General features: G+C 40.8%; 1 protein-coding gene across 1 annotated transcript in view; it reads right to left on the reverse strand.

Moving 5' to 3' along the window:
• The window catches only part of Fam186a (family with sequence similarity 186, member A), a 60398-nt gene that overhangs the window by 10246 nt on the left and 34982 nt on the right, over positions 1–15170 (reverse strand). Inside the window, exons 5-8 of the mRNA XM_005411959.1 lie at positions 13619–15168; positions 9073–9265; positions 5415–5566; positions 4525–4736 (exon numbers count right to left, since the gene is read on the reverse strand). Of these exons, the coding sequence (XP_005412016.1) occupies positions 4535–4736; positions 5415–5566; positions 9073–9265; positions 13619–15168 (2097 nt within the window). The 3' untranslated portion in view covers positions 4525–4534. The remainder of the gene's footprint in view (positions 1–4524; positions 4737–5414; positions 5567–9072; positions 9266–13618; positions 15169–15170) is intronic.

A 15170-nucleotide genomic window follows, 5' to 3' on the forward strand; every position in this document is an offset into this window, starting at 1 on the left:
TTGTCTGTAATTTGCTAAGTCCCCCCTATTATTATGTTATCCTTCTTTTACTCTTTAAAATAAAAAAATAAATAAAATGCACCAATAAAATCTGATTGAAAAACAAAACAAAAAAATAAATCACAAAGGAAAAAAATGAAATGAGGGATTACCACATGGCGTAGTAGGTGTTAGGATAGTATTCGTTAAAAGGTGCCTCGGGAACTCCAACACGCACTCAAACACACAGCAGGGGTCAGAATAGCCAACTTAGAAAGAGAGGCCACAGGTGAAACAGAATGGATGGCAAGAATAACTAAGGAGGAAACAAAGTGTCTTGGCTTGCACTTGAACTGCCGCAGGGTAATATAAACACCATCTTCATTGGAGGTTCTAGTGAGAAAAAGGGAGAGCGTGCTAAATAGTAATTGAATATGCAGTGTCCCTTTTTAATAATATGTCTTAAACTTCTTTGTTTTTTGATACATTATCTTACTATGTAGTACAGGCTGGCGTTGAACTTGCTTATGTAGCCCAGGCTGACCTTGAACTCACGACAGTCCTGCCTCAACCTTCTGAGTGCTGGGATTACAAGCATGCACCACCACACCTGATTTAATATGTCTTAAACTTTATATTTCCTATATTCTATTTTTAAATTTTTTGAGTGTTATTTTGAGACTGGGTCTCACTATGCAGTTCAGGCTGGCCTTGAGCTCACTTTGTAGCCCAGGTAGGTCTCAAACTCACCACGATCCTCCTGCTTCAACCTCCTGAGTGCTGGGATTACAGGCGTGCACCATCATGCCCGGCTTCATTTTTTAATTAAAATAAAACAAATTTCACAGGAGAATAAAAACTTATAAGACTTCAATTTTTCCATTTTTTTCCTATAAATTTTTTTGAGGAGATAGGAATAGAACCTAGGCCCTTGTGCAAATCACTTTACCACTGAGCTGTTCACTGGCCCCCTTAATGTTATTTAGAGACAGAATCTTACTAAGTTACTCAGGTTGGCCTCAAACTTTCCATCCTCCTGTATCAACTTTCAAAGTAGCCGGGATTACAGGTATGTGCCACCATGCTTAGCTTAATTTCCTATCATATCTTAATTTTTTCACTGCTTTTGGTGTCTCCTATCTTGGAAGTTTTTGGACATATAACCTCTAAATTAGAAACTCTTAACATATATTTTATATGTAATAGCATGGCAAAATGGAAATTGTAGTGAAACACAATAGGATTACCAGCTAAAAATAAAGGACAATAGATACCAGATTCCTGAGAGAAGTAGTAACCCAGGGTTTACGGGATAATTGACCTTTCCATTTTGAGGGTATGTAGTGGTCAAGAAGAAGAGAAAGCCAGCCCTTTGTATTTCTTGTATTTTTAGACAGTGTCTTCCTAAATTGCCCAGGCTGGGCTTGAACCCCAAATCCTCCTACCTCAGTCTCCCAGAGTGCTAGGATTACAGTCGTGTCCCACCACATCTAGCAGATCTGTGTGTGTTGGTTTTGTAGCCTGTATATCATAGATTTAAATGTTTTATTTCATAATGTCTGCCAGCTGAACACATTTTTGAATTAATACTACTGCTTCTCCACTAACTTCAGGACATGGATTTCACAAAACAAAGCATACAACTCAATTTTCTAAATTCTTAGTTTTAACTGGGCATGGTGGCACATACTAAGACAGGAGGATCACCATGAGTTCAAGGCCAGCTTGGGCCTATCTCAAAAAAAAAAGAAAAAAAACATAGTGAAAATGGCCATACTTCCAAAACTGTTATACAGATTTAATGCAATTCTGATCAAAATTCCAACATTGTTCCAAAATTCCAACAGTTCACAGAATTAGAAAAAACAATCCTAAAATTCATTTGGAACCAGAAGAAACCTAGAATAGCAAAGGCAGTTCTGGGCAACAAAGGTAACGCAGGGGGCATCATAATGTCTGACTTGAAATTATACTGTAAAGAGCCAGGCGCACACCTGTAATCCCAGCACTTGGGAGGCTGAGGCAGGAGGATCATTGTGAGTTCAAGACCAGCCTGGGCTACAAAGCGAGCTCAAGGAAAACCTGAACTGCATAGTGAGACCCTGTCTCCAAATAAAAAAAAAAAAAAAGGAAAGAAATTATACTATAAAGCTACTGTCATTAGGAAAAAAAAAAAAAAAAAAAAACCCGAAGAAAAGTGGAACAGATTAGAAAATGCAGAAACAACTCCAGACATATTCAGCCACCTTATCTTTGACAAGGGCACCAAACAGATTCACTGGAAAAAAGATAGCCTCTTTAATAAATGGTGCTGGAAAAACTGGCTCTGCACATGCCAAAGATTAAAATTGGACCCATGTCTTTCACCATGCACTAAACTAAATGTAAAATGGATCAAAGATCTAAATATTTAAACAGAAACATTAAATCTGCTGGAAGACAGAATAGGTAAAACTCTTGAAGACGCTGGCGTAGGCAAAGACTTTATGAATAAAATCCCAGTCGCACAGGAACTATCACAAAGAATCAAGAACTAGAATCTCATCTTATTAAAAAGCTTTTGTACAGCAAGAGAAACCACCAACAGAGTAAAGACAACCCACAATGTGGGAAAAAATGTTTGCCAGCTATTCCTCAGACAAAGGATTACTACTATCGAGAACATATAAAGAACTCAAAAATATCAGACCTCCCAAATTTAAAGACCCAGTCCAAAAATGGGCATCTGAGATGGATACACACTTCTCAGATGAAGAAATACAAACAGCAAATAAGTATATGAAAAAATGTTCACCATCATTGGTCATTCAAGAGATGCAAATTGAAACAACACTGAGATTCCATTTCACCCTGGAATTAATGGCTATCATTAAGAAATCAAATATATCAAATGCTGGCAGGGATGTGGGGAAAAAGGAACCCTTTTCTACTGTGGTGGAAGTGTAGACTGGTGCAACTACTGTGGAAATCAATGTGAAGATCTGTCCAAAAACAAGGATTAGAGTTCCCATGTGACCCAGCTACTCCCCTGTTGGGTATCTTCCCAGAAGAATTAAAAACATCATATCACAGCGATATATGGGCACTTATGTCTATAGCAGCACAATTTGTAATAGCTAGATCTTAGAAACAGCCCAAATGCCCATCAACTGAGGAATGGATACAAAAGATGTGGTCTTTTTATACAATGGAGTACTACACAGCCATAAAGAAGGACAAACTGGAGACTTTTATAGGTAAATGGATGCAACTCGAGACCATACTCATAAGTGAAATAAGCCAGATGCACATGTGCAAACATTACAAAGATTGTATTGTTTCCCTAGTGTGAGAAGCTGATAGAGTAAATAAGATCCAAAATGTACAATAGAAAGCCAGATAAGGTGGCGTACACCTGTAACCCCAGCACTCAGGAGGCAGGAGGCTGAGGCAGGAGGATCACTGAAAGTTCATGACCAGCCTGGGCTACAAAGTGAGCTCAAATCCAGCCTGAACTGCATAGTAAGACCCTGTCTCAAAAAGACAAAAAAAAACCAAAATGTAAGATAGATATTGTGAAGTGGGAAGAAACTGTGCAAAAGGAAAGAGAAAATGGGATGGGGGAAAGGAGAAAAGAAGGAAGGAAAAAGCAAAATAGATATATCACATATCATATATATGTGATGTATATATGTGATATATATATATATATAAATGAAATAGTTAAGACAGTTGTACTACTAATTTCTCTTAGTTCATTGAAAAGAAAGGTTTGTGCTAATATTGTTTGGACAATTAAATGCTGATATCTTGTACTCTGAGTAACTAATTTAAAGATAACAATATGCAGTGTATTAACCGTTGTTACCCTCCTATTATCTTGTTTTGAATTTTTTTTTTTTTTTTTTTTTTTTTTTTTTTTTTTTTTGGTACCAGGAATTGAACTCACTACCTCATGCTTTCCAGGCAGGCACTGTGCTGCTGAGCTAAATCCCCGGCCCCTGAAATTCTGGTTTTTTCTCTTTAAAATAAAAAAATTAAATTCTTAGTTTAGAATATTAAGTAATTCTCTTCCAGAGAAAAGTAATGCAGACTCCAAAGCACTTCACTTCCCCTGGAATGATTTCCAGTGGTTAAAGCGAGAACATAATTCAAAAGAATTTGCAAATGTGGAACCGCAATGATCAGTTCACGCATTTTCTCTGTCTCAGCAGTGTACTTTGGAGCATAAGCCCTTAACTTATCTCACTTTGTTTTGGTTTTGGTTTTTACTCATAGTTTCACTGTGTTGCCCAACCTGGTCTCAAACTTGGGAGCTCAGATAATCCTCTTCTGGACCAGCTGGTGTTAGGTTAGGTTCTTGGTGTTATAGTTACTAGATAATATGTTTTCTGTTATTCAACAGTGACATCTATAGGCTGGTGATGAGAAACACTAGTTCTCCGTTTACCTCTGTTTTGTGGCTGGATCTCACCTCCTGCTGCCCGCTTGTTTCTGGTAACAGGTTTAAGGGAAAGTCAGATCAGAACCAACCGGCGGAAAACCCAGCGGCCAACAGGCACTTACCGGAACGCTTCTAGTCCTTTACTTTCTGTGACTGGACAGACGCAAGAGATTTTCTGAACGTGGATTGAATATCTAACTGGAGCAGCCTAGGAATATCTGGGTACCCACCCAGCTGGGCCCAGAGTGATGTTACCGATGTCTTCTTTGTTATTGGGTAGCTTGAGGTGGACAGGTCAGCATTCCAAACGGCCTCCCTCACAGCTTCTCTTTGTCTACAGAACCAGAGAGCATTAAAGGGAAGCGTCAGGCCCTCCTGAGCTCCACAGCCAGTGAAAACACGAGTCTTGTTCTTCCCTCTCCTCACCAGCACCTTGTTCTGTAACGCCCTCCCTGCGCCAGGCCCACTTCGACAGAGGGATGAAAGAAAAGTCTGAGATAGTTAACAAGGCTGTATCTCCATCATGATTTTACTGAGTAACGCTTTAAAACTACTTCTCAGCTTCGCCAAATATGTAGACCACTTATCTCTCCCCCGTCCTTCCCAGAGCTCCTCCCTTCTTAGGAAGAAGAAAGAGAACAAGCCGGGAAGAAAGGAGGGAGTGAGAAGGGACAGGGGGAGGGGGAGGGGAGCAAGAGGAGGAGCGGGGTTAGTGTTTCTCAGTATCTTTATTAGATATTCTTAAAGTAATTGGTTTCTTAGAAGGAATCAGCTTTACATTTTTAAAGGAACTCAAAATCAAATAAATATTTAAGTAGAAGTCGAAGTAAATAAATGTCTTGATAGATTAGCTAAGGACATTAAACACTTCTGTAGACTCTCCCCTGTAGGTGTAACTGGGAGTAAGGGGAGCTCTTGGGCAGAACTAAGAACAAATAAATAAATAAAAGGCATTGGGTGTCACACATCATACCAAGTTACAGAGGTTTACACCAGTCTTTCTATCACATACCTAAATTTGTTGAAAATGTCGGTTTTTGCTTCCTCTTCAATCAGCAACTCTAGGACTGGTTGTGGAGCAAATGTGGTAGGGGTGGGTGTCTTCTTTTTAGCAGCCATCAAGGGGATAGGCTGACTAAGATTCAGTTTATACATCTTCTGGAACTACAAATAAGAGAGAGAAAAAAGGAATCACCATATCATTCCTCAGTCTTTCGACTAAGATCAGATAAAACAAAGGAATCGTGAAAACACAGGGCCACGATTTTTAGGAAGGTCTTCTAAACTGCCTGAGACCCTTTTCTAGAGATTTGCACATCCTCTTCCTTTACTCTGCTTCCGACATACACAATTTCAGAGGTGGGGGTTATGACATATAAAACCCTAGTTGTACTTAAACTCTACTCCTATTCATCTAATTTCCTAGCTATGAGACTTTGGGTTATTTGCTTAATTTATCCTCACTTCTTTTTCTTCTTCTTTTTTTTTTTTTTTGAGCCAGGGTCTCACTATATAGTTCAGACTGGCCTTGAACTCACTGTGTAGCCCAGGTTGGCCTTGAACTCATGGTGATCCCCTTGCCTCAGCTTCCCAAATGCTGGAATTAATAGGAATGTGACACCACACTTGGCTTTTTCCTCATTCCCAAAACAAACATAATGCCAGGTATAGGCTTGTAATCCCAGCACTCTGGAAGACTGAGGCAGGAGGATCATAAGTTTGAGTCTATCTTGACAATTTAGCAATTTAATGAGACCTTGTCTCAAAATTGAAAAATAAATTAATAATACAAATAATGTGAATGCCCTGGAGTCAATATCTAGTACCATAAAAATTTTTTTTATTTGATTTTTTTGGTCTTTTTGAGACAGGGTCTCACTATGCAGTTCAGGCTGGCCTTAAGCTCACTTTGTAGCCCAGGCTGGTCTTGAACTCACAGCAATCCTCCTGCCTCAGCCTCCCAAGTGCTGGGATTACAGGTGGGCACCACCACGCTGGCCAAAAAAATGTTTGAAAAGAATAACATAGGATTGTTGTGAGAATTGTATGTTATATATAGAAGGAATTTGTAAATTATGAAGCACTATGCAAAGATAACAAAAGCTGACCTTTACTGAATGGCAGACACTCCATATCAGCTGCTTTCCATATGTCAGCTAGCTTGGTAGTTACAACATACTTCTGAGGTAGGTACTATTATTATCTTGGTCTTGCTTATGAGGAATCTGAATCTTGAGAAATTTAAGTGTTGTGACTCAGAAAACTCAAGTTGTCCAAGGTCACTGAGCTAGTAAATGGCAAAGCTGATTTGAACCCAGATGATCTAGTAGCAGAGCTAATCCTCTCACCCTCCACTCCAACTCAGTGTAAGATATTTATTCATGTCTACCCTTTAATCCCCTTTCCTGTTCCCTCTCCCTTCTTTACGCCCTGATACCCGTACTCCGTCATCTGATGTCTGACTTTGCTGAGCCCACGCCCATATGCGTCTTCTGTAACGCCCTAGACATTGTCATTCCTGCGAGGTGGCTCACGCGGCTGCCGGCCCCTCCTGCTTCACTCTGTCTGCATGGGCCTTGTTTGCCAAATCAAAAACAGACATACAGATTTTTTTTTTTTTTTTACAAACAGCCATAATATTTTAAAAATAGCAGTTCTGGAAAATTCAGAATATGTGTTTGGTTTGGATTAGGCTATGAGGAGAAGTCTCCTTGTGCATGCCAGAGTAGCAAGCAAGTAAAATTTACAATCAATGTTATGAAAGAAAAGGATGTATAGATATAAAAATGTCACAAGAGCTCTAGTTTGTGGTATTTGTTATTAGTACTCCAATTTGTGCTAGAGATTCCAAACATATAATCCCAGGACAAAGAACTCTAATCTTCATTTTATAACCTTTTGGAAAGTTGCTATCATACCCAAAGGCATATTGATAGTTTCCTCAGAAGAATTCCTGGGACAAGGGCTGAGGATATAGCTCAGCGGTACAGTGCCTGCCTGGCACTATAAGGTCCTGAATTCAATTCCCAATACTAAAAAAAGCCCAAGAATTCCTGGGACATAATGAGTGCACATTGGTGTAATGGTATAACAGGATCTTCTGTCCTTGGTGCTGTCACCGAGTTAAACAAATTCTTTTTTTCATTTGTTGTAAATTCATGATTTTTAAAAAATTTATTCATTCATTTATTTATTTATTTTTGCATTTTTGAGACAGAGTTTCATGATGCAGTTGAGGCTGGCCTTGAACTCACTTTGTAGCCCAGGCTGGCCTCAAACTCGCAGCAATCCTCCTGCCTCAGCCTCCCGAGTGCTGGAATTACAGGCATGTGCCACCGCACCTGGACTAAATTTATGATTTAAAACTAACTTCCTAAAACTAAATAAATAAACAAATAAATAAATGCAACTGACTTCCTGACAGTTTTGAGGTCAGAAATAACCACCCAGAATCAGTTAGAAAGCGGAGACTTCAAGTCATCTACAAGCTGGTTAATGTGAGTTGAATAGGAAGTAATTAAGCATTTCTGAAGTCTCTCCTACTCTCATTCGTTTCTCATCTAGATATCCAGAAAGTATAACTGCTGTCAACTCAGAAGTTTCACTAGGGTCATGGCGTAGTGAATTGAATGCTGTCCACAAAATATATGTCCACCTAAATCTGTGAATATGTCCTTACTCAGAGAAAGGGACTTTGCCAAAGTTAAGGACCTTAAAATGAGATCATCCTAGATTAATCAAGCGTGTCCTAAATCTGTGACATTTGGCCTCACAACAGTCAGAGGAAGTGGAGTAGTCCGCACCTAAAATCCTAGCATGTTAGGAGGCTAGGGCAAGGATTGAAAGTTTGAGCCCAATCTGAGCAATTTAGTGATTTAATGAGACCCTGTCTCCAAAAAAACAAGTACAAATAAAAAGACACAAGATACAAAACACATAGGGAAGGAAGCCCTTTGAAGAAGGCAGATGCTAGGCATGGTGGCACATGCCTGTAATCCCAGCACTGGGGAGGCTGAGGCAGGAGGATCGTTGCAAGTTACAGACTAGCCTGGGCTACAAAGTGAGCTCGAGGCCAGCCTGAACTGCATAGTGAGACCCTGTCTCAAAAAGACAAAAAAAAAAAAAGAAAAGGAGAAAGAAGGCAGAGATTGGACTGAATGCCAAGAATTGCTGACAGCCGTACCATCTAAGAGAGGCATGGAACAGATTTCTCAGAGCTTCCAGAAGGAGCCAATCCTGAAACACTTTGATTGCAGGAACTCTGGCTTCTAAAACTATGATAAAGTGGATTTCTGTAGGTTTTTTCATTTATGAAGCTGCGTTTATTTTTTATTTTTCCCTTCTTACTAGTATCTGTTGGTGATAAATAATAGATACTTTCATTGCGAGGACCTGAAAATGGTCTTCATGGTTGCTGATTCATTATCTCTTCATTGTGGTCTGTGTCGCCCCTCAGCGCTCCGACTTCCCCGCCCTCTCCTTCACCCCGTCTCTCTCCAGCCCCGACCCCTCTCCGCTCCACCGAGAGTGCGGCGTTCAGTCGGATCCGTGGTGCTGTGGTCAGCAGTCCTGGGACGCGAGTCTCCTCAGGAAAAGTTCTTTTCAAAGTTTACCGCTTTTATTTCTTTTTTGCAACACACTAGACGGAGAGAGAATGCAAAACGGGTTACCTGGCTAAATAAGTGCACCATTTTCTTCAGGCCTTGATTTCGTTTCTGCTCGAGAGATTTCTGCTTTTTAGACCAGACCGCCATCACCCTTTTCTGATAAGCATCAATTCTGCTCAGCATGGTGTAGAGGCTCCGGGTCTCATGGCCTCTGCCGGTGTTCTGGATGGCCTTTAATCGTTTGATTATGTTGTTTCTTAAAGAAATGACAAGTCAGGTTGACAGCGTTACTGAGCCTGGCCCTCAGTTTCTTTCTGCCCCGTCCCATCCCTGTTGAGTAGAGGAGGGTGGGAAGCTCTGCTAATGGGGAGCTGAGCTCTGAAAAGAGTAATAAAGAAGCCTTTATAGGGAGATATGGAACATGATTTTTTTTTTTTGGAACATGATATATTTTTTATTTTTATTTTTTTGTCTTTAGTTCAGGCTGGCCTTGAGCCCACTTTGTAGCCCAGGCTGGCCTTGCAAATAGTGATCAGGCAACTAGGTAGCCATGTTAAAAAAAAATGAGGTACATATCTCATAACAGCAAACCATAAAGCATGGACTGAACTGTAAAGTGAAAACTAATAACCAAACTTTAAAAAATACTAAAAGAAACCTAGAATTAGTTAATGTATTTATTTATTTATTTTTGGGACATGGTCACGCCATGTAGTTTAGGCCTGTCCTGAGCTCATATGTAACCCAGGCTGGGCTTGAATTCACAGTGATCCCTCTGCCTCAGCCTCCTGGGTGTGAGATTATAGGCGCTGGCTACCACACCTGGCTCAAGAAAGAATTATTAAAATGTATCTCAGATTGGGGCTGGGGATTTAGCTCAGCAGCACAGCGCCTGCCTGGCAAGCGTGAGGTCGTGAGTTTGATTCCTGGTACCAGAAAAAAAAAAAAAAGTATCTCAGAGAGGGATTTTCAAAGAAAGCACAATGAAAAAAAAAAAGCACAATGCCTTCTTTAAAATATTGGTGTATTTAAAGATATATAAATCAAATTTTTCTACAAAGCAATGTTACAAAAAGAATCAAAGCATAAGTCAGGGAAATTTAGCAATTTAGGGCCAGGGATATAGCTCAGTGGCACAAGCACCTGCCTGGCAAGTACAAGGTCCTGAGTTCAATTCCTGGTACCAAAAAAAAAAAAAAATTAGCAATTTATATAGTAGACAAGAGGTTAATTTTCCAAATATTTAAATAGGTTATATAAATCAATTTAAAAAATTTTTGACAACCCAATTTTAAAAATAGATAACATTTGAATAGAGTCTTCTAGTGAAAATGAAATACAGATGAGTCTTAAATCTACATATGATAAAAGAAATACAAAATAAAACAAGAAATATTATATGCTGTATTTCAACTATCATATTGGCAGTGAACAAAAATGTTTGATAATACCAAAAAAGTTTAATAAAAAGTTTGATAATAATGCTAGTTAGGGGGGTTTTTTGTTTATTTTTTGTTTTTTGTCTTTTTGAGACAGGGTCTCACTGTGCAGTTCAGGCTGGCCTTGAGCTCACATTGTAGCCAGGCTGGCATCGAACTCACAACAATCCTCCTGCCTCAGCCTCCTGAGTGCTAGGATTACAGGCATGTGCCACCACACCCGGCTCCCTATGCTAGTTTTGATGTGAGGAAATACTCTTTCATAATACTGATCAACATATAAGTGATTACAATTTCTTTGGAAACAGTTTGACAAAATATTAAAATTAAAAAAACATTTACCCCGATTCAGAAATTCTAAATTAACCACCAGGCGTGGTGGCGCATGCCTGTAATCCCAGTACTTGGGAGGCTGAGGCAGGAGGATCACTGTGAGTTCGAGACCAGCCTGGGCTACAAAGTGAGCTCATGGCCAGCCTGGACTGCATAGTGAGACCCTGTCTCAAAAAGACAAAAAGACAAAAAAAAAATTCTAAATTATAATGTATATGTAAGATTACTCACTGGTCTGTTTTTATAATAGCAAGATATTGAACAATGTTAATATCCACCAGAGGTTAAGTAAATTCTGGTAAGTCTAGACTTTGGAATACTCTGTAGCTATGCAATAAAGGAGTACCTTCTTTATATACCTTTAATAATTTATCCAACACCTAATATCTCATTTATACTATAAAAATTATATAACTTTAAAATATACAAAAAGAGAAATAAAAGTATATGTCCTGTTCTACATATGCAGAAAATATTTCTGGGTGGACATTCATTAGCATTGGTGGTCCACAGGAGGACTCTGGCTAGCCAAAAAGTGGGCTGTTAGAGAGAATGTCACTCTATTATTTGCATTTTTTGAATCTTGTTAACATGTGAATATGTAACTTATTTTTAATAATTAAATATAACAAATGAGAGAAGACATAGGGAAACTGGAGATGACGAGCTCTAGAGAAGAACCAGCAGTGTGTCACTTAACATTCTCAAGTATATGAAAATGTTTACATGTAAAAATCAGATTTAAAATTGGAAAGAAGCCAGAAGTGGTGGCACATGCCTATAATCCCAGCACTCAGGAGGCTGAGGCAGTAGGATTGATGTGCATTGCAGACCAGCCTGGGCTACAAAGTGAGTTCAAGTCCAACCGGAACTGCATAGTGAGACCCTGTCTCAAAAAGACAAAAAAAAGACAAAACTAAAATAAAATAAATTGGAAAGAGAAAACTAAAGATAACACATTTTTCAACAGACCTCAGATGACACATTAAAATTAAAAATTCTGTAGGGTTTGGTGGCATATGCCTATAAGCCCAGCAGGAGGATCATAGTGAGTTTGAGACCAGCCTGGGCTATACAGTGAGTTCAAGGTCAGCTTGAGCTACATGGAAAGACCCTTTTTCAAAAAAAAAAAGTGAATAAAATTACAAGTACTGATTGTAGCTTAGAGGCATCTTCCTTTTGTACTTTGTTCCAATCCTTTGTTTCCAAATGAATTTGGTCCCAAAAAATGTAAATTTCAAGCCAGGCATTATAGTACATGCTTATAATTCTAGTACTCAGGAGCCTGAGGCAGAAGGATCACAAGTTTAAGACCAACCTGGAGGGGCTGGGGATTTAGCTCAGCGGCACAGCACCTGCCTGGCAAGCGCAAGGTCATGAGTTTGATTCCTAGTACTGGGAAAAAAAGAACAAAAAAAACCAAGACCAACCTGGATTATACAGTGAACTCAAAATAAAGAGGGCCTGGACAACACAGTGAGACCCTGTCTAAATAAATAGATTAGTTAGTTTTGTGGAGTAGAGGTCTTTGCTTTATTTCCTGCTGTATCCCTAGCACCTAGAACAATGGTTGGCAAATTATAAATATTCAACAAATACTTCTTAAATGAATTATATGTTATTCCTATAATTAATGAAACCCGTTGTTATTGTTTTACGTAGGCATCCTGTAATTTTAAATGTACAGATTTCTCCTAAATAATGAATTTGTAACCTTAAATGCAAATGTTGAGGCTAGCAGACCAATTGATATTTACCTTGACTCATTTCTGATAAATATTAGCAATTTTTTTTTTTTTTTGGTTTTTCTCCGGTACCAGGAACCGAACTCAAGACCTTGCGCTTGCCAGGCAGGCGCTTTTGCCGCTGAGCTAAATCCCCAGCCCAATATTAGCAATTTTTAAAAAAACAAAGGTAGCAACTTTTGCTGTGGCAACACCTTATACAACCTCCCATTCCCATTCAAAACATCAAACACACACCAAAAAAACATCAAACACCTTCTGGTGAACCGAAGATAAAAGAAATTCAGAATAACCGGCATGCATCTCTGAACTTTTAAAGCTGATATTTTGGAGGTCAACCTTGATTCACAAAATATAATTTAAAGCCAGGTGTGGTGGTGCACGCCTGTAATCCCAACACTCAGGAGGCTGAGGCAGGAGGATCTTTGTCAGTTCAAGACCCACCTGGGCTACAAAGTGAGCTCAAGTTCAGCGTGAACTGCATAGCAAGACCCAGTCTCAAAAAATGACAAATATATATACATATATAATTTAAAATCTCTGCTAGAGATATAAATAGATATAAGTGGATATCGATCATGTTATGTACCATTTCTTATTTCAAAAAAAAATCCTCCTTTTGCTATCTGTTTTGTTTTTGTTTTTGAGACAGGGTCTTGTAGCACCTAGAACAATGGGTGAGACAGCCATGTAGTTCAGGCTGGACTTGAAATCACTATATAGCCTAGACTGACCTCAAACTTGCAGCAATCCTCCTGAGTGCTGGGATTACAGGTGTGTGCCACCACACCCGGCTTCTCCTTTTGCTTTTTTTTTTGAGACAGGGTCTCCCCATGCAGTTTAGGCTGGCCTTGGGCTCACTTTGTAGCCTAGGCTGATCTCGAACTAGAAATGATCCTCCTGCCTCTGCCTCTGGAGTGCTGGGATTACAGGCGTGAGCCACCATGCCTGGCTCCTTTTGCTATTTTAAACAAGCTCTGTCCTGCAGTTCTTATGTAAGAGGATGTTTTTTAGAGCACATAGTCTGACAAATATGAATAGACTTCTAGGCAATGCAGGACACAAAGAAAAGACATTAATAATTACATCTACCTGGCACGTTGGATCAGCCTATAGGCAATGTACTTGCGGACCAGGTATCCCAGCCGGATCGTGTCCATATGAAGTGTTCCAATGATGAGATTCCTAGCTGTTGTGTGTTGTTGCGGTGGGAGTCCGGAATCTTTTGTGGCTTGAATTAATAGTATCAGATTCTTCCTCTGAGCCTCCACGTCGACAAAATACCTCTTCTCTACAGTCTCTTTAGGAGAGGAAGGGGGCACCATCATTTTGTGTTTCTGGGTACCTGAAACTGAAGTCAGTGTCCAGGGCTGGTCTGTGGAGGGGAATCGGGGTTTCTGGAGCCCTTCAGAAGGCGAGCTTTGTGGCATCTTAGGTAGCCGAGGAGGAAGGGAAGGTAATGATATTGCTGGCCTCGTGGAGGTGGGAAGGACCGCCTCATCAGTGTATGGGGCTTGCGAACCTGGTGTCCTGTAACTGGTGAGAGACAACGGGAGTGTTTCCAATGGTTCCGTGACACCAGTATCTTGGAGTATCTGGGTTTCTTCGTCAGTGTCAGGGGGCTCTGATATTTGGAGCTTCTTAGTGGTGAAAGCTGCTTGGGATACCCTGAAATCTGTAGCCCTTGCCTGGACCACCACTGATTTAGATTTTAGAGAAGAAACAATTGCCAGTCTTTTCTGAGTGACAGAAGAGGACGAGACTCTCTGAGGCTTCCCTGGGGTTGGGGGGGCCCATGGTATAGAGGGATGCCTAGGGGTGGGAGGGAGCCATAACGGGGAAATTGGCTCAGGAAGGGTCCACGGTGCCAGAGGCTGCCCGAAGGTAGCAGGGGTCTGCAGAGGCAGCTCAGGGGTGGCAGGAGGCCGGAATCCCTGGGGCCACTCGGAGAAGGCTAAGGGTGCAGATTCCCTCAGCTCCTCCCTACTGATGGAAGAAACTCCTGGAACCAAGGACTGCCCAGGAGAGAGCGGAGTCCAGAGCCTGGGAATCTGTCCAGAGGGGCATGATACAAGAGGAGGCCTGAGGGGGAGAGAGGCCTGGGAAGACAGAGGTGGCCAGGGAGTCAGAGGGCCTCCACGCGTGAAGAAGTGTGAAGAGCTAAGGGCCTCTGGGTGAAGGGGCTGCTCTGCAGGGAGAGGGGCCCCAGATACCGGGTGACGCCCAGGGGCAGGAGAAACCCGTGGCAGAGACCCCGTGGGAATGGCTTGACCTTTAAGTACTAGCATTGGTTGGGAGGTAGGAAGGATCTGTGGGCCCAGTAGCCTTCCAGGGGCAGAACGAATGTTCTTTCCTGAGTGTTTCCCAGGAGTAAAAGGGGTTTGGCTGAGAAGAGGTCTTACTTTTTGCAAAGGAGAATAAACACTAGGTATAGAGATCTTCTCAGCAGGAGGAGCTGATAATGTCAGGGGCAGCCTAGCCCTTGGAGATGATCTTGATTTAATGGACTGTTGCATGGAAAAAGAGGCCTTCGATTCCTGAAATGGCCTAAGAGTGGAAGGAGCCAATGTGGCAAGCTTTTGCCAGGTCAGAGGGACGCCAAATGCCTGAACCTGCTGAGGGGTGAATGTGATCCTTTGGGCCT

The sequence above is a fragment of the Chinchilla lanigera genome, unplaced genomic scaffold (genome assembly GCF_000276665.1).
Source record: "Chinchilla lanigera isolate Chin_1 unplaced genomic scaffold, ChiLan1.0 scaffold00146, whole genome shotgun sequence".
NCBI classification, from domain to species: domain Eukaryota; kingdom Metazoa; phylum Chordata; class Mammalia; order Rodentia; family Chinchillidae; genus Chinchilla; species Chinchilla lanigera.